The sequence below is a fragment of the Dendrobates tinctorius genome, unplaced genomic scaffold (genome assembly GCF_039654945.1).
Source record: "Dendrobates tinctorius isolate UK_male_01 unplaced genomic scaffold, ASM3965494v1 ptg000023l, whole genome shotgun sequence".
Classification (NCBI taxonomy): domain Eukaryota; kingdom Metazoa; phylum Chordata; class Amphibia; order Anura; family Dendrobatidae; genus Dendrobates; species Dendrobates tinctorius.
The window spans coordinates 10,415,948-10,435,966 of record NW_027361691.1 but is presented as its reverse complement, the minus strand read 5'-3'; the positions used below and the strand labels follow the sequence as shown (position 1 = coordinate 10,435,966).

General features: G+C 44.7%; 1 protein-coding gene across 1 annotated transcript in view; it reads left to right on the top strand.

Moving 5' to 3' along the window:
* Window positions 1-20,019, top strand: part of RAB38 (RAB38, member RAS oncogene family) — a 57,791-nt gene that overhangs the window by 26,385 nt on the left and 11,387 nt on the right. The window contains exon 2 of the mRNA XM_073569252.1: window positions 9,847-10,127. Within this exon, the coding sequence (XP_073425353.1) occupies window positions 9,847-10,127 (281 nt within the window). The remainder of the gene's footprint in view (window positions 1-9,846; window positions 10,128-20,019) is intronic.

Below are 20,019 nucleotides of genomic sequence, written 5' to 3'. Positions count from 1 at the left end.
GTAGGAAAACAGATCTCCAATTTAAGAGTAGATCCACCTGTGAGGTATATAGTCTACATGGAAAGTTAGATCACTTTATAAATGCATACGTTGTATGTCTTATCCTGTCCTGGTCCTGGGTTACCTCCTGTATAATACTCCAGAGCTGCACTCACTATTCTGATGGTGCAGTCACTGTGTACATACATTACATTACTGATCCTGAGTTACACCCTGTATTATACCCCAGAGCTACACTCACTATTCTGCTGGTGCAATCACTGTGTACATACATTACATTACTGATCCTGAGTTACATCCTGTATTATACTCCAGAGCTGTGCTCACTATTCTGCTGGTGCAGTCACTGTGTACATACATTACATTACTAATCCTGAGTTACCTCCTGTATTATACTCCAGAGCTGCACTCACTATTCTGCTGGTGCAGTCACTGTGTACATACATTACATTACTGATCCTGAGTTACATCATGTATAATACTCCAGAGCTGCACTCACTATTCTGCTGGTGCAGTCACTGTGTACATACATTACATTACTGATCCTGAGTTACATCCTGTATTATACCCCAGAGCTGCACTCACTATTCTGCTGGTGCAGTCACTGTGTACATACATTACATTACTGATCCTGAGTTATATCCTGTATTATACCCCAGAGCTGCACTCACTATTCTGCTGGTGCAGTCACTGTGTACATACATTACATTACTGATCCTGAGTTACATCCTGTATTATACTCCAGAGCTGCACTCACTATCCTGCTGGTGCAGTCACTGTGTACATACATTGCATTACTGATCCTGAGTTACATCCTGTATTATACTCCAGAGCTGCACTCACTATTCTGCTGGTGCAGTCAGTGTGTACATACAGTGCATTACTGATCCTGAGTTACATCCTGTATTATACTCCAGAGCTGCACTCACTATTCTGCTGGTGCAGTGACTGTGTACATACATTGCATTACTGATCCTGAGTTACATCCTGTATTATACTCCAGAGCTGCACTCACTATTCTGCTGGTGCAGTCAGTGTGTACATACAGTACATTACTGATCCTGAGTTACATCCTGTTTTATACTCCAGAGCTGCACTCACTATTCTGCTGGTGCAGACACTGTGTACATACATTACATTACTGATCCTGAGTTACATCCTGTATTATACCCCAGAGCTGCACTCACTATTCTGCTGGTGCAGACACTGTGTACATACATTACATTACTGATCCTGAGTTACATCCTGTATTATACCCCAGAGCTGCACTCACTATTCTGCTGGTGGAACACTGGGTGGATTTAGTAATATAGATGTTAATCTGAGTTGAACATTTCGCTGTATTTGTAGCCAGTAATTCTATGATATTCTACAGTTGATATCAGACCCTCGTTTGAGGTGGCTCGGGCCGACCTTCCACAGTTCTCCTTTTGCAGCTTGACATGACGGTACACGCCTGGATCCATGGCTGACACCATTCGGCTTTCATTTGCACTTCACAAGCAGCGCTCATCCTGTCTGTGATTCTTTGAACTTTGCTTCTCAGATTTTACCCATAAATGATTTGGTTCTTGCAGAATGCAAAGTCTTATAAATATTAATGACATGTCCGGTCACCGAGATAGAAATACTGTATTATAGATACATGCCTGGTGCTGCAGATTGTCCAGGACTTTTGTGATGAAAATCCTCCTACTGCAACTGAGCTGCAATACCCCAAAACAGCCTATTCACTTTGTGGGGCGCTGTGGTTATGTGACAGCACAGGGCCTGCAAACAAGTGAGCAGTCGAACTTCCGAGTGTTAGGCCCCCACTGATCTAATATCGATGACCTACCAGCATCATTATAATTCCTGGACAACCCAGGGCTGCCGAATGTGATGTGCGTAAGTGTCGCGCTCAGACACTTATGGGTCGCCCGACAGGGCCAAGAGGCACTCAGAGCCAGGCCCGTTGATTTCAATGGGAAGTGTCACGGTAGCTGCCACCAGGTCCGTGGCCCTGGGCGTCCATTGTAAAAGGGGGGGAATGTTGAGTGTGTGGATGATGATTAAAGTTTATTAGTGAATGATTCGTGACGCCACCTGTGGTGTTCGGCAATGAAGATGTTAAGCTGACGCTGCAGACAGATCCTCTGGGACAGATGGTTTGGTGCAGCAATGATGTTGTGGCCCTCCACAGGTAGGGCAGTAGTCCCAGGGCAGTGTACGTGAAGAGATAGGGAGGAGACGTGAGTGTGTTGGCGCAGGAATAAGTGGAGGACACCAGGGCATGTAGTTCCAAAGCTTTACTCACAGTCTGTTGTGCATACAGATGCCCGCCTCAGTGCCATGTCCTCCAGGTCAGGGGCTCTGCCAACCTCCAGGCAAGATGAAGTACTCCGTTCCACCACTCCGCCAACATACAGTATGCACCTTTTCTGAACGTCTCCCTCCTTAACGCTCGTAGTGAAGTACTCACAGTACTTAGTTACACTGGAGTTCCTCCTTTAAGATGTTCTTAGAACTCTACTTGTACAGCAGACAACTGTAGCCTGCTTCGGGGACTCCTTGCTACTAAGTCCCAGCTCACTCTCATTGCTGTTGTGCCCCCAAGTCTTGTGTGTGAATAAAGTGGTAACAACTTCTATTCCTCTGGTGTCTGTCGCAGGACCATTAGTATCCATACAACCTCGGGAACCGGACCCCGGCCATGCGCTTAGAACTTGAGGAAGGGCTCTGCTCTAACCCTAATCCTTAGTTCACTTATTCTCCTCACGTTCCATACAAATCAATCTTTCTTATGGAGAATTAGGCTTTCTGAATATCTCTTTCCTGTGCCAGCAGACCCAGACTGACTGACCTAGTCCCAATAATCTCCCACTCTCTTGTGCAGACTAAGCTCCACCCACCCTCCAGCACTCTTCGTGTTCCAAGCAGGAAGCCACCAAAGGGTGCTTTGCTACACTACTATGTTGTGTGGGATGCAGGTGTTGGAGTGTGGTCAGGTGTCTCCACCTTACCTGAATGGTGGGGTACCACACCCCAGGAGGAGGTGCAGTACCTCTGTGGCGACTGAACCCTCTGGGGCGCCACACCCCCCCAAATGAAAGTGGCAGCCCCCGGTGGCTAAAGTAAAAATGACTAAATAAAAAATAGTGTTGTACATTTAATTTTGCATTAAAAATAATTGACTATATAATCAATAATTAAAAATTGCGTCACTTTCCCTTTAAGAGCAACCTACGCCGATGCAATAGTCAGACAGCTAAATATAAAGCAATCAGTGGCGCTGCTACGGGCCACAGTTTGTCGGGTATTTCCATCCCGCTCAGTCATTTTCCACAGCAGTGCATCCAATCTCATTTTATTACGTATTTTCCTATCTGATCACTCGGCAATAAATCAGAAACGCGTTTTCGGCATAAAGTCGGCATGTCACTTTAAAATGCCAGCAGTCAATAATATCATCACAAATCATATGAAGCTAATTTCTCAGTGGGAGTTTCCCCGTGATTGAAGTGATCACATTATCCCTACAGGCCACCGCTTCTTTTGAGCTCGAAGGAACATTCACGTAATTGCGACATTTGATTCATAAAGGTTATAATTTAACGTGTCCTATAGAATGCAGTTTAAGGATAAATTTGACCTAGAACGTGTCGAGCAATAACTTTTTTTTTTTAAAGAGCTTCTGCCCCAAAAACGTGATAACGATTAGGAGGTTTTTTATTTATATTATTATTTATTTTATTTTAACTTATTACGTTTTCGTGTTTTTATCTCAATATCAATGAAAAAAGCTAACATTTCCAGCTTTTGGAAGCATACTTGCGAGCTTTTCTGTATAGACTTGGGGGAAATGCGCAGAGTCATTTCATTATTATTTGAATTATTGTTATGATTGGCTGGGTGAGTTAAAGAGAAACAGTCAGCAGGTTTCTTTGCTATTTAATCTGAGATCCGAACATAGGGTTGGCTGCTTTCTGACAGTGTACACGGAAAGGAGAGAGAGGCAGAAAGGGAGAGAGGGAGAGAGTTCCAGACATCAGTGATGCGCTGCTCAGGGACCCGAGCACTTGAGCACCATGCGATACTCAGCACTGCTCGGAACTTGCCCATTACTAGAATTTTTTTTTAAAATGTGGACACCACCTTGAAGAATAAGGTTAAAAAAAACTAGGCACAGTAAAATGTTTAGGCTTTGAGTCAAGATAGAGCGTATATACCAGAATGTAAAACCTACTTTCCAAATTCCCTACAAGGGAATTGTGAACTATGGAGAACAGGTACCGCTCACTCTATGGAGGATTCACCATGTCAATGCAATACACAACCTGGCTGCTAGTTTTAATGGAAGCTTTGCACTACTTCATCTCGCCTGCGGGGGAGCTGTAGGAAAGTTAAACATGTGATATTTAGATTTCTGACAGGTCAGAATTTAGTTCTCAGGACTTTAACATCTTGTTAACAGTTTCACCCAAGAGGAGATCCCCTTTAGGATGACTAATAACTAATAGTAGCCTAACCAAAATTATCATATATATTGTCTTGGTGAGATTTCAGTTTGTAGCTTTAATTTTCATTCAATTTTGTGTCCTGTTAGGAGATGATGGGTAACAAGAAAGCTTCTGCTGAGGGACACATGACTTTATGTCTAATCTGATAAGTGCGCTCGTTGCAATCATGAGACACATTTCAGTTACACTGTATGTAAGTGCTCCCCAGGCAAGCTGATGGCAACCTGGCACACATCCCTCCTCCACAATGGAGTTCAGTGTGTAGTTCACTTTATATACATCAGATGTAGATACCAGAGACGGCTCTGACGTTACACGAGGGGCAGTGGGGCTCCGCACCCTTCATGTATCACACATGCCTAGAATTAAGAAGATATGGTACTTCATGAAGATAATATTTTCACAAACATGTCCGAACTCTTAACGTACAGGCCATACAAAGAATACACTATTTATATCCTAGTGCTCTCATAATAGTGACCACCACAGTACCATCATATCAGTGACAGCCACAGTACCATCATGTCAGTGACAGCCACAGTGCCATCATGTCAGTGACAGCCACAGTGCCATCATATCAGTGACAGCCACAGTACCATCATATCAGTGACAGCCACAATGCCATCATATCAGTGACAGCCACAGTGCCATCATATCAGTGACAGCCGCAGTGCTATCATATCAGTGACAGCCGCAGTGCCATCATATCAGTGACAGCCACAATGCCATCATATCAGTGACAGCCACAGTGCCATCATATCAGTGACAGCCACAGTGCCATCATATTAGTGACAGCCGCAGTGCCATCATATCAGTGACAGCCACAATGCCATGATATCAGTGACAGCCACAGTGCCATCATATCAGTGACAGCCACAGTGCCATCATATCAGTGACAGCTACAGTGCCATCAAATCAGTGACAGGCACAGTGCCATCATATCAGTGACAGTCACAGCGCCATCATATCAGTGACAGCCACAGCACCATCATATCAGTGACAGTCACAATGCCATCATATCAGTGACAGCCACAATGCCATCATATCAGTGACAGGCACAGTGCCATCATATCAGTGACAGGCACAGTGCCATCATATCAGTGACAGCCACAGTATCATCATATCAGTGACAGCCACAGTATCATCATATCAGTGACAGCCACAGTGCCATCATATCAGTGACAGCCACAGTGCCATCATATCAGTGACAGTCACAGTGTCATCATATCAGTGACAGCCACAGTGCCATCATATCAGTGACAGTCACAATGCCATCATATCAGTGACAGCCACAGTATCATCATATCAGTGACAGCCACAGTGCCATCATATCAGTGACAGCCACAGTGCCATCATATCAGTGACAGCCACAGTGCCATCATATCAGTGACAGTCACAGTGCCATCATATCAGTGACAGGCACAGTGCCATCATATCAGTGACAGCCACAATGTCATCATATCAGTGGCAGCCACAGTGCCATCATATCAGTGACAGCCACAGTGCCATCATATCAGTGACAGCCACAATGTCATCATATCAGTGGCAGCCACAGTGCCATCATATCAGTGACAGCCACAGTGCCATCATATTAGTGACAGCCACAGTGTCATCATATCAGTGATAGCCACAGTGCCATCATATCAGTGACAGGCACAATGCCATCATATCAGTGACAGGCACAGTGCCATCATATCAGTGACAGCCACAGTGCCATCATATCAGTGACAGCCACAGTGCCATCATATCAGTGACAGGCACAGTGCCATCATATCAGTGACAGCCACAATGTCATCATATCAGTGGCAGCCACAGTGCCATCATATCAGTGACAGCCGCAGTGCCATCATATCAGTGACAGCCACAATGCCATCATATCAGTGACAGCCACCGTGCCATCATATCAGTGACAGCCACAGTGCCATCATATCAGTGACAGCCGCAGTGCCATCATATCAGTGACAGCCACAGTGCCATCATATCAGTGACAGCCGCAGTGCCATCATATCAGTGACAGCCACAATGCCATCATATCAGTGACAGCCGCAGTGCCATCATATCAGTGACAGCCACAATGCCATCATATCAGTGACAGCCACAATGCCATCATATCAGTGACAGCCACAGTGTCATCATATCAGTGATAGCCACAGTGCCATCATATCAGTGACAGCCACAATGCCATCATATCAGTGACAGTCACAGTGCCATCATATCAGGGACAGCCACAGCACCATCATATCAGTGACAGTCACAATGCCATCATATCAGTGACAGCCACAATGTCATCATATCAGTGACAGCCACAATGCCATCGTATCAGTGACAGGCACAGTGCCATCATATCAGTGACAGACACAGTGCCATCATATCAGTGACAGGCACAGTGCCATCATATCAGTGACAGCCACAGTATCATCATATCAGTGACAGCCACAGTATCATCATATCAGTGACAGTCACAGTGCCATCATATCAGTGACAGTCACAGTGCCATCATATCAGTGACAGGCACAGTGCCATCATATCAGTGACAGCCACAATGTCATCATATCAGTGGCAGCCACAGTGCCATCATATCAGTGACAGCCACAGTGCCATCATATCAGTGACAGCCACAATGTCATCATATCAGTGGCAGCCACAGTGCCATCATATCAGTGACAGCCACAGTGCCATCATATCAGTGACAGCCACAGTGTCATCATATCAGTGATAGCCACAGTGCCATCATATCAGTGACAGGCACAATGCCATCATATCAGTGACAGGCACAGTGCCATCATATCAGTGACAGCCACAGTGCCATCATATCAGTGACAGCCACAGTGCCATCATATCAGTGACAGCCACAGTACCATCATATCAGTGACAGGCACAGTGCCATCATATCAGTGACAGGCACAGTGCTATCATATCAGTGACAGCCACAATGCCATCATATCAGTGACAGCCACAGTGCCATCATATCAGTGACAGCCACAGTGCCATCAGTGACAGCCACAGTGCCATCATATCAGCGACAGCCACAGTGCCATCATATCAGTGACAGCCACAGTGCCATCATATCAGTGACAGCCACAGTGCCATCAGTGACAGCCACAGTGCCATCATATCAGCGACAGCCACAGTGCCATCATATCAGTGACAGCCACAGTATCATCATATCAGTGACAGCCACAGTATCATCATATCAGTGACAGCCACAATGTCATCATATCAGTGACAGCCACAGTGCCATCATATCAGTGACAGCCACAGTGCCATCAGTGACAGCCACAGTGCCATCATATCAGTGACAGCCACAATGTCATCATATCAGTGGCAGCCACAGTGCCATCATATCAGTGACAGCCACAGTGCCATCATATCAGTGACAGCCACAATGTCATCATATCAGTGGCAGCCACAGTGCCATCATATCAGTGACAGCCACAGTGTCATCATATCAGTGATAGCCACAGTGCCATCATATCAGTGACAGGCACAATGCCATCATATCAGTGACAGGCACAGTGCCATCATATCAGTGACAGCCACAGTGTCATCATATCAGTGACAGCCACAATACCATCATATCAGTGACAGCCACAATGCCATCATATCAGTGACAGCCGCAGTGCCATCATATCAGTGACAGCCACAGTGCCATCATATCAGTGACAGCCGCAGTGCCATCATATCAGTGACAGCCACAGTGCCATCATATCAGTGACAGCCGCAGTGCCATCATATCAGTGACAGCCACAGTGCCATCATATCAGTGACAGCCACAGTGCCATCATATCAGTGACAGCCACAGTGCCATCATATCAGTGACAGCCGCAGTGCCATCATATCAGTGACAGCCGCAGTGCCATCATATCAGTGACAGCCACAATGCCATCATATCAGTGACAGCCACCGTGCCATCATATCAGTGACAGCCACAGTGCCATCATATCAGTGACAGCCGCAGTGCCATCATATCAGTGACAGCCACAGTGCCATCATATCAGTGACAGCCGCAGTGCCATCATATCAGTGACAGCCACAATGCCATCATATCAGTGACAGCCGCAGTGCCATCATATCAGTGACAGCCGCAGTGCCATCATATCAGTGACAGCCACAGTGCCATCATATTAGTGACAGCCGCAGTGCCATCATATCAGTGACAGCCACAGTGCCATCATATCAGTGACAGCCGCAGTGCCATCATATCAGTGACAGCCACAATGCCATCATATCAGTGACAGCCACAATGCCATCATATCAGTGACAGCCACAGTGCCATCATATCAGTGACAGCCACAGTGCCATCATATTAGTGACAGCCGCAGTGCCATCATATCAGTGACAGCCACAATGCCATCATATCAGTGACAGCCACAGTGCCATCATATCAGTGACAGCCACAATGCCATCATATCAGTGACAGCCACAATGCCATCATATCAGTGACAGCCACAATGCCATCATATCAGTGACAGCCACAGTGCCATCATATCAGTGACAGCCACAGTGCCATCATATTAGTGACAGCCGCAGTGCCATCATATCAGTGACAGCCACAATGCCATCATATCAGTGACAGCCACAGTGCCATCATATCAGTGACAGCCACAATGCCATCATATCAGTGACAGCCACAGTCCCATCGTATCAGTGACAGGCACCGTGTTCTCCTCTAAGCTGACAGCTGGTACCTGACGCCCGAACCTCCGAGCAGCATGAATCAGACACAAATGCTTTACGCTGAGACCCTGTGGAATATCTGAGGAAAACATTGAAAACCGAGATGCGGACCATGCGGCTCAGGTGACTAGTCTCAGAGGCCGGTCCCTGGCAGCTTCTTGAGTGACAGATTTTCTCAATGAATCTGTTAAGGGAGAGACCTGTCTCTCAAAAGGGGCACGGAGGGGAGACGATGCCTCGGACTGATGTTTTTGACAAGGGTCAGTCATGATACCATTGATTATACTGTGACTCCAGCTTCTCTTCACTGAATATCTGAGTCCCCCGAAATGTACCTCCTGCCTTCTGATGATATCCCAAGGATCAGGGGGTTTCTCTTTTCTATCGTGTATCCATCCCCATGCGGTAAACTGCAGCCCTGCTTGTTCAGAAGTAAAACCCATATCATACTAATGCAGCCAATGAGTATATACTTGTATGCAGTCCGTGATCCTACAGTCTGATGCATTCTCCTACACTGATAAATTGCAGCAAAAAATCAGGAGTGAGCCGAGGTTCACATTGCTGATGTATTTGACTGCAATTGTAACAAGAGTGTTAACAGCAGCACAGAGGATGTCAGTAAGGGTTTATTCCACTTTCGTATTTAACATCAGCTTTCATCCCCCAGGCCAAGAGCGATTTGGGAACATGACCAGAGTCTACTACAGAGAAGCCGTAGGGGCGTTCATCGTCTTTGATGTTACGAGGCCGGCGACCTTTGAAGCTGTAACAAAGTGGAAAGAGGATTTAGACTCAAAATTGACTCTCTCTAACGGCTTGCCAGTGTCTGCGGTTCTGCTAGCCAACAAGTGTGACCAGGGCAAGGATGGCTTTAAAAACAACTGCGGCAAAATGGACCAATTCTGCAAGGAGCACGGCTTTGTCGGATGGTTCGAAACTTCAGCAAAGGTACGTGCCTTCGATGCAGGGGCTTCATAAAATTACAGGAGGCAACGGCTGCACTCATCGTCTAAGTCGTATCATGTCATGCATCAAACAGAATTTGCAGAATTTACCATTTTCCATAGCTGTTTTTTTGGGCTGGTCTGCTAGTGGGGTGGTCCTCTCCTAGAAGAGCCCTATATACGTGGGCTATAAGAAAAGGCCAAACTGACCATTCAGAGGTTCCCACAAACCCTTGGTCAATTAGAGCAAAAGTTAAAGTTTAAGGAGGTTTTCCAATGCCCAAATAAAACCCTGTAGTGCTACTTTAAATAACCCCCTAATTACCCAGTGTATTTGTTTTGGAAGGTCCTTAACCAAAGTGGTGTAACTAGAGTCCCATGGGCCCAGGTGAAAATTTGGATCTGAGTCCTCACCTCCATGTTGGTCAGGGTCTGTAGCGTTCTAGATCCTATAAAGACATACATGAAATTGTTACGGACTGACGGAACGCACCTAATTAAAAATATGTAGCGGCTAGGTGCATTCGCAGTCCGGGGTCCACTGTGCAGAGAAGTTAACCGCTGCTAGACAATGACGAACAGAATATAACAGAAGATAGCTGGACACCGGCGGGAAACCACTGACCCGGTGCATACGAGGACAGACTCTGTTACTTCACAGAGTTTGCCCTAGCCGGTGTATAAAGCGTGCTCTTATGAGTCACAGGGCACGACAAAGTATGTCTTACTGCCTTGAGCAGGTATGTCTACCCTGGCAGACGCCACTAACCAGCATAAGCTTAGCGCTGGAAAGCGCACCTAACTGCGCACGGTGCCGCTCTGGTAGACGCTGCGGTACCAGCGGTATTGGAGCCACGTGGTGACTGACGCCCTCAGGCGCTAATAGGCTAGAGAATGCTGAGTGCACTGCGACACTAGATAATGCCAATACTCGGTGCCGATTCTACTCTGGAACCCTGTAAGTATGGGACGCAAGGCGGAATTGTAAGTATGGGACACAAGGTGGAACTGTAAGTATGGGAAACAAGGCGGAACTGTAAGTGTGGGAAAAAAGGCGGAACTGTAAGTATGAGACTCAAGGTGGACCTGTAAGTATGGGACGCAAGGCAGAACTGTAAGTATGAGACGCAAGGCGGAACTGTAAGTATGGGATGCAAGGCGGAACTAAGTATGGGACGCAAGGCGGAACTGTAAGTATGGGACACAAGGCGGATTTAGATGACACGCGTGACCCTGGATACACCGCCTCCTGTTGGGCGAATTTAAATAATAAAACATGCAGCTGGATATGCCGCCTCCAACAGGTGAATTTCGGAAATACACGTATGTCTGGAAACCCCGCCTCCAGTAAGGCGAATTTAAACAATAAAAGGGAAAACCTAGGTAACAATAAAAATGGTGGCCCTGCGATAGGGAACGGGGAAGTGGAGACCTCCTGCACTCCCCTGAGTCAGTGTCTCTACACTCCTAACGTTCCCTAGGCCAGTTCCGCACTGGGCGACGATCAGGAACGTAAAAACCCTGACTCGCCCTGCACCTAAACCCTCACTAGTGAAGTGGACGGTGCGGAAACTAATCCCACCACTGCACTAAAACACACATGAGGAAAAGAGACAAAACAGGGAAACACCACTTATCTTTGCTCTGTTGCTTATGCTCCCAGCAACAGAGCCCACCACCTGCGTGTATCTTTTCCTCCGACCGGATCCAACACCATAGTGCAGCCTTGGAGCAAACAGAGTCCATCACCTGCATGCAGCTGTCCAGAATCAGAGTCCAGCATATGAGTCCAGATTTCCAGCAAAAGAGTCCAGCATCTTGAGTCCAGCTTTCCAGCAACCAAGTCCAGCATCATGAGTGCAGCTCTACACCACAGCTGCCACTCCACCAAGCCATGCAAGAACTCCTTGCTGACACCATAGCTGCAACTCCACCAAACCATGCCAGCCCTCCTCGCAGACACCATAGCTGCCACTCCAGGACTCTCACTGAGCGGCCCGGGACTCTCCTTCAGCTCCATCCTTCACCCAGGCTTGCTTGTAACTGAGGACTATCACCAACCATGATTACCACACCTGACACTCTTTTATAGAGCAATCACACCTGTTTTATAATTACATGCACAAAACCAAAGTAACAAAAGTGCAGTGACCCTAATGACCACCGGGGGGAAACTAGCACTTAAACCACCACACTGCAACGACCCTAATGGCCACCGGGGGCAAAAACCAAACTTTCGCACACAGCTAAAGGAAAAAAAAGGTTACTTGTGCATTTTCTCTGTCATATCCAACCAGGATCATGACAGCCGAACTGTAAGTATGGGACGCAGGGTGGAACTGTAAGTATGGGACACAAGGCAGAACTGTAAGTGTGGGACGCAAGGCGGAACTGTAAGTATGGGACGCAAGGCAGAACTGTAAGTATGGGATGCAAGGCGGAACTGTAAGTGTGGGACACAAGGAGGAACTGTAAGTGTGGGACACAAGGCGGAACTGTAAGTGTGGGACACAAGGCGGAACTGTAAGTGTGGGACACAAGGCGGAACTGTCTGCCCACGTTACTTTTTTTAAGCGTTTCCGCAGCGTTTGTGCCAGCTCAGACACTGCAGAAACGCTGAAAAGAAGCTTCAAATTGATTTGCATGCGTTTTTGGCTTTTTGTGCCAATGCATGCGTTTTTAAATGCTCATGAATCGCTTAGCGTCTAAAAACGCAGCATGCTCATTAATTTCTGCATTGATGAGCGTTTTTAGCCTTCGCCAATGTTCCCAGAAAACGCTCATCAAAAACGCGTGTCTTTTGTGCACAAAACGCGCAAGAAACGCGTGGAAAAAAGACACGCATTTTCTGGGAAGGGTATCAGTTTCCTGAGCATTTAAAAACGCTAGCGTGGGCACATAGCCTAAGTGTGGGAAGCAAGGAGGAACTGTAAGTGTGGGACACAAGGCGGAACTGTAAGTATGGGACACAAGGCGGAACTGTAAGTATGGGACACAAGGCGGAACTGTAAGTGTGTGACACGAGGCGGAACTGTAAGTATGGGACGCAAGGCGGAACTGTATATCTGGGACATCACAGAAAGCGACGGAGGCGGTCACATGACAGAACATAGGCGTCCAAATGAAATAGCGATGTAATTACATAGTACCTCCTTTTTTTAAATCACAAAACCAACAGATAAAAATTAGAATAGTCTTCAAAGGCCCCCTTTAAAGAGTAACTAAACTTTTTTTCTTTTTAATAATTTTGTCCAGTATGGAAAGTTATGAAACTTCGAAAATTACTTTATTAGACGATTTGTCTTCATTCCTGCTTTTCCAGTGCTGTAGGAGATCTGATCAGCAAAACACTCAGAGTACATCACTGCCATCATCTGTACTCCAGATGAGTATATGGGGAAGAGCAGTGGTTTGGAAATCACTTTTTTTTTTTTTTTTTACAAGAATGAATACTAGTACTAGGGAGTGTTGCAATATTTCATAACGTTCCATGCTGGAGAAAATTCTAAAAAAAAAATGAATATTCAGTTAAATCTTTAAAAGGTAACCTGTCATGTCCGATACTAAAGAGACTTTCTTAGTACAAAATGACTGCTCAAACCAAGTACAGGCACTCGGTGCACCATGATGGGGCCAATCATTTAAATGCACCTTTCCACCTGCTTGTTTACCCTCAATCTCCACCCTTCCTTCCGTTTTTTTAAAAAAAAAAGCTATGAAGGCAGAGTCTCAGGGAGAGCTATGTCCGGCCCATAGATCTTAACAGCTCATTTACATATTAAGAAAAATGTAGATTTCTCTGGAATGAGACATCGGATCGCAGATATCAAGGTATCATTTTGCTCATACCAATATAGATGGTTTAGGCGGGTTTATCCTGCTGTCAGACTACCTTTAAGACAAGCCTGCTATTTTCCCTAGAAATGACAGCAATGAACACAGGTTCACTTAGTTTTTCTCCCTGTTCTTTGGATGTTGACTCAATAAGACAAGAACAATACAACAGTAGTTTAGTTTGATTGCTTGTTCATTGTTTAGTAATCAATGCAAAAATATACGTTATTCCTAGGGGTTCACTTACTTTTTCTGGCAACTGTAGATATAATAATAGCAACAATATAAAGTAAAATATGACAATTATGGATCTGACCTGAATTTTTGAGCTTTTATTTTATCCCTCATACTGATTTGTGATGAGCAGAAACTTTTTCACCCTCTTACCCTGACCCCGTTCACTGCATTCAAAATTGCTTTGTCCCAAATTTTCCGCCCAATTTACTATTTTAGTTTCCATGGTTGAATTAATTTAGTAATAACAAAGTTCCAAACATATTTTTAGGCATCAATTAGTTCAGCGCCAGTAACTGGAATAGTCAATTACCAGCTCCGCTCAGAATCGGGGAGGAGGGCTCCATGTTAAAAGTTCTGCTTATAGATCATCCACAACGAAAACATAAAATTAGCACAAACGTCTCCTTGTCAGATGGATCTTGAGCATCGGACGATTCTCCATGGGGTGTATAATACGCTGGAGAGCGTGCTGATTTTATGCATTCCTCCGATACTTACTGCTTAGATTATGAGACTAAAAATAGATAAAGTTCATAAAAAAACAAACACTTTAAACAATATTAACGTTGGATTAATTAAGCAAATTGACAAAAAAATTGACATCTGTCAAATTTGTATTTTCGAGGCTTTACCTGACTACCTACGAAAAAATATATATATAATTTTTAGACATTTTTTCTCCTAAGTAGGCATATAAAAAAAAAATAAATATAAAATATTTTTTAATTTAGCAATTTTTTAATGCACATGATGGCTGATTTAATCAGCCATCATGTGCCTTTAACAGCCATAGGTGGATCTGAGATCCACCTGCGGCTATTAACCAGTTAAATCCCGCTGCTAATCTCTGATAACAGGATTTAACATCTTTTCAACACCCCTGTCACGCGATCATGGGGCACCGATGGGTTATCATGGCAGCCGTGGCTCTGCAGAAGACCCCCGTGCCTGTCATTACGATACTCATGTGAACGCTGACTCGTGGCCGATGTTCATAGGGGATCGGGATTTCTTCTATACATAGTGCTTAATTTTTGCTATGAATAGCACAGGTGATCGGACGATCGCAGCTTCAAATCCCCTAAGGGGACTATTAAATACAGGAAAAAGTGAAGGAAAAAAAAGTTTTTAAAAACATGGGAAAAAAAACATACAAAATTTCAAATCACCTTTTGACCCATTGAAATTAAAACAGATTAAAAAATACACATACTTGGTATCGCTGCATTCAGAAATGTTCCATCTATGGACACCATAGGCCTATATGCTGACGATATGGTGATATTTATGGACAAAGCGGAGGAAACCCTAACAAGAGTGATCACTATTATAAATAAATTCGGTAAATATTCTGGCCTATATATAAATTGGGAGAAATCTGCTTTGATGCCTCTTTCCCATGCTCCAATGCCACGACTGGAGACTCTCTCCTCACTACCCACTGTAACCAGTTTCAAATATCAAGGTGTCCATATTTCTCAAGGCAGTAAGTTCGATCTGCAACTTAACATACATCCACTGTTGGAGGTGGTCAATGCCAAATTTGCGATCTGGAGTAAACTTCCATTGTCTGTAGCCGGACGTATTAATTTAATTAAAATGATATTACTCCCCAAACTTAGCTATTTTCTTCAACACAGTGCTGTAGTGGTGCCCAGATCCTTTTTTGCTATTCTGAATTCCCAGATCACATGTTTTATATGGGGGAAAGCCAGGCCCAAACTTAAACTATCCACTCTGCAGAGACCCAAGAAGGGAGGGGGGGCAGCGTTACCCGATTTCTTTCTGTATTTTCTGGCTGGACAGGTCAAAGCTATGAGCACATGGATGCCCGGTGGTCACCTCCCTAACTCTGAACATCATCTGCTTCATGCCGTGCAAACTAGTTGCCTGCTGGGTTTTTTGGAAATGGGGAAAATAAATGTCCCGCGGCTGTTACCCCTGCTTCGTCTGGCATGATCAGTATGGAAGCAGATTAAAAAGGTGGTTGGATTTGAGGATATTATAGCTGAAATGCCCCTATGGAATAATGGTTACCTTCCAGCATTACTTGAACACCCATCCGCTGAGTTTTGGGCCCAATACAATGTTGTTACGATAGGTGATCTATATGATCACGGAACTCTGATATCTTTTGAACAATTACAAGTTAACCTGTTGTGAACTCATTTTCTGCTCCTCCTTCCGTTCTCCCTCTGGTGGTGACAGGAGGTAGTGAGGTTGGTTTAATTGGTAGTGATCTGCCACCTGATGAGGAGGATAACGATTGGATCTCTGGAGTATCAGACTGGATATAAGATAGCCGACGCCCTATCCTGGTGCTGGTGATTCAGTCTGCTTCTCAGGTCTTGGACTTCACCTCTGTTCCAGTCTTCTCAAGATAAGTTTGTTTTTGCTATTGTTCTCACTTGCTCTTGTTGGTCAATTCAGTTTTTTGTGGTCAGCCAGCCCATGCTGGGGTTGTGCTGAATTTCCACTCCTATTTATCTGTATTTGCCTTTTGGTCCCTTATTAGATTGGCCTCTTTTTGCTCTGTCTCAGAGTATTTCAGAGTGCTGATATAGTGGGAGAAGTCTAGTGACTTCAGGGTTAATTTTGCTATTTGAAGTGTTGGACATTATTTTTGTAGGGTTTTTGGCAGATTGCAGACAGTGTCTTACCTTTCCTGTCCTTTCAAGTTAGTCGTGCCCCATCATTTGCTCAGCCTATTTTTCTGCCTTTTTTTGGCTGTCTTTCCTTTGGGGTCTGCTCTGGGGCAGTTAGTTTTCCTCTTTTCCTGCTTTAGGCTTTTTTAGCTCTCCGGTTGTGATGAGGCATCTAGGATCATTGTAGGAATGCTCCACGACTGCTGCTAGTTGTGTGGTAGGATCAGGGATCTGCAATCTGCATAGTTACCAACACCTCTGGTTTTCTGAGACTTGGCTTGTGTTGTTTTTTTCTCCTCGGTGACCCATTCAAAACATTAACCGCAATGTCCCGAGATCCCAGTTCTTTCGTTATTTACTACTAAGGTCAGCTTTTCAATCCCACGTGAGGTGTATAGGTATAGATAGGGCTATTTCATCTCTACCCTTGATAGGGATCCTTAAATCACAAGGCCCCCAAGGTCTCAACTCCTCTCTGTATACATATATGCTGTCAAAAGGGACAGAATCTACCATAGATGCCGTTAGGAGGAGATGGGAGAGGCTAATCCAAGATGCACGGGGAGAGGAATGGGAAGAAATCCTGGAGTCATCAATCAGGGTATCTCCGTCTGTTAATAACAGGATGATACAATTATATATTATAAATCAATCATATTTGACTCCAGCCCGACTCTTTAAGATGGGCCGATACCAGTCATCGGAATGTTTGAGATACCATTCAATAGATGCAGACTTTATTCATATGATCTGGTGCTGTCCTATCGTTGCACAATATTGGAAGGAGGTGACATCATTATTAACATCTTTGGTACAAATTCCTGTTCCCCTTGAACCACTGGTCTGTCTGTTTGGAGTGTGGGATGAGGAGACGTGGGGTCAATATGTTGGGATTTTCCTAAGGGAGATGCCGTTTATGGCATGGAAGGTACCGGCACTGCGGTGGATGGGAGGTTCATCTCCCTCTCTCGGGTTTTGGTTCAATTTAGTGAATTCAGTTATCCCATATGAACACAGGTTGTATCAAAACAGGGAATGCCCGGGTAAATTTGAAAAGATTTGGGAATGGTGGAATTCCTCTCACCTCACTTTGTAGAATGGAGATGTCACATAATAAATAGATAATTGTGAGGAAGTAGGCTGCGGAATAGTTTGTTTTGGTAGATGTAGGTATGGTTTGGAAATTAGGCAGATCTCATCACCCGAGAAATAACACAAGACCATTGTGATTTAATTGACATTGTGTTTTGCTTTATTTTGTATACAACCGGGAAGCACATTTTATTTTACAATGTTATGTGAAAAGTTGGTATATTTTGTATTATGCTTAACATTATATGCCAGCATGTATACTGTACACCTGTTTGTGGTTTAATAAACGAATTTTAAAAAAAGAAACGTTCCATCTATCAAAAAATAAAGTAAATTAATCCAATCGATAAATGGAGTAACGAGAAAAAAAAATCACATCGCCAGAATTACGATTTTTTGACCACCACAACATTGCAATAAAATGCAATAGGAGGCGGTAAAAACATTTTATCTATTCCCCAAAATGGTATCAATAAAAACATCAGCTCGAGGCGCAAAAAATAAGCCCTCACCCAACCCCAGATGCTGAAAATGGAGACGCTACGGGTCTCGGAAAGTGGCGACAAACGCAGACTATTTTATCATACCAATTTCAGATATTTTTTTTCACTGCTTAAATAAAAAATAAATTCTTCATGTTTGATATCTGCAAACTCGTACTGACCTGGAGAATCCTAATGACAGGTCCGTTTTATTATATAGTGAACATGGTAAATACATAAATAAAAATTGTGGAATTGCACTTTTTTTGCATTTTCACCCCACTTGGAATTTTTTTCCCATTTTCCAGTAAACTATATAGTAAAATGAATGGTGTCATTCAAAAGTGCAAATTGTCCAACAAAAATCAAGTCCCTTTGCTCTATCGACAGTCTTTACTGTTGATGTTACGCTGATTGACCTTCTGCTCCCCGCTGTTAGGCAGTGGGGAGCTGACTATCAATCAGCATAAAATCAGCAGTCAAGCCAAGTCGACAGAGCAGAACAGAAGAGAAGCCGCTGCTCTGCCGACGTGATGTCCGCGTTAGCCGCAGAATTGCCGGAAGGAGCGGTCTGTGACTACTCTGCACAGGCAAAGATCGGCGCCGAGTCCAACAGGCAGGTAGATAGTGTATGGGTGTCTGTCTTCTGTAGGTGTACACATCTGAAAATGATGCACAACAACACACATTCACTCTGCCGGCACCCATCGGCGCATAAACCCGAATCCCGTTTTGCAGGGAGTTAGGACATAAGCCCTGATGTGACTGACGAACAGGTGCCAAAACACAGTGTGAAAGCACCCTTTTCCTTACGGGAGTTTTCAAAGATGTTTGTCAACCATTATTTTTTAAAGAGTAGGTATGCAAGTAGCCTCTTCAGATAGGAAGAGGACAGGTACTTCAGTGCCACCTAACACAAGTAGCAATCCTAAAAGTCAATACTGACCCTTAAAGATCCTTCTCACTTGACTTCGGATAAGAAGCCTAACCAGTAACTCCATTTTCAGACTCATGTTCCTGATCAGTGTAAAGCAGGAGGTTGGCTGGGTGAGAGGGATAGTTTCTTCTTGTGGTGAGTGTCAAGTCAATGTAAGGAGACATAAAAGTCATGCAATGCTCCTCTAAGTGACTGTTCACAGGATCCTGTGCTGGCTCCGGGAGTGGTCGGTCATGTGACCGCAAGAATGTGATTTGCCACATTACAACTAGACGTGTCCGGTCTCGCTCAAGTCGTGCACATCTAGTTGGCACGTGACCACACGTACACAAAGTCTAAACTTGTGGTCACACGTCCGCCAAAATTGGAGAATCCTGACAGCATGCCCTGTGCGCGCTGTGAGGATTCACAAGTCTGCAGTCACTTAGAGTGACTGCAGACTTGTACCCCAAGCCTGGGCAACCCCTTAAAGGCTGGCCCTGCCTGTATAGTACAAATAGCCTCACAAACCTCTCACCTATTCTGCTTTTGGTTTGGTTGTCCTGAAAGTGGGAGGAATTTATAAAGGATAGTGAAAATTGAGAGGTTTTTTTTTGGGGGGTAACTTAAATGCTGGAATGGTGCCTATATGGTAGATGCAGGTTGGGGGGGGCACAATAAATTGTACCT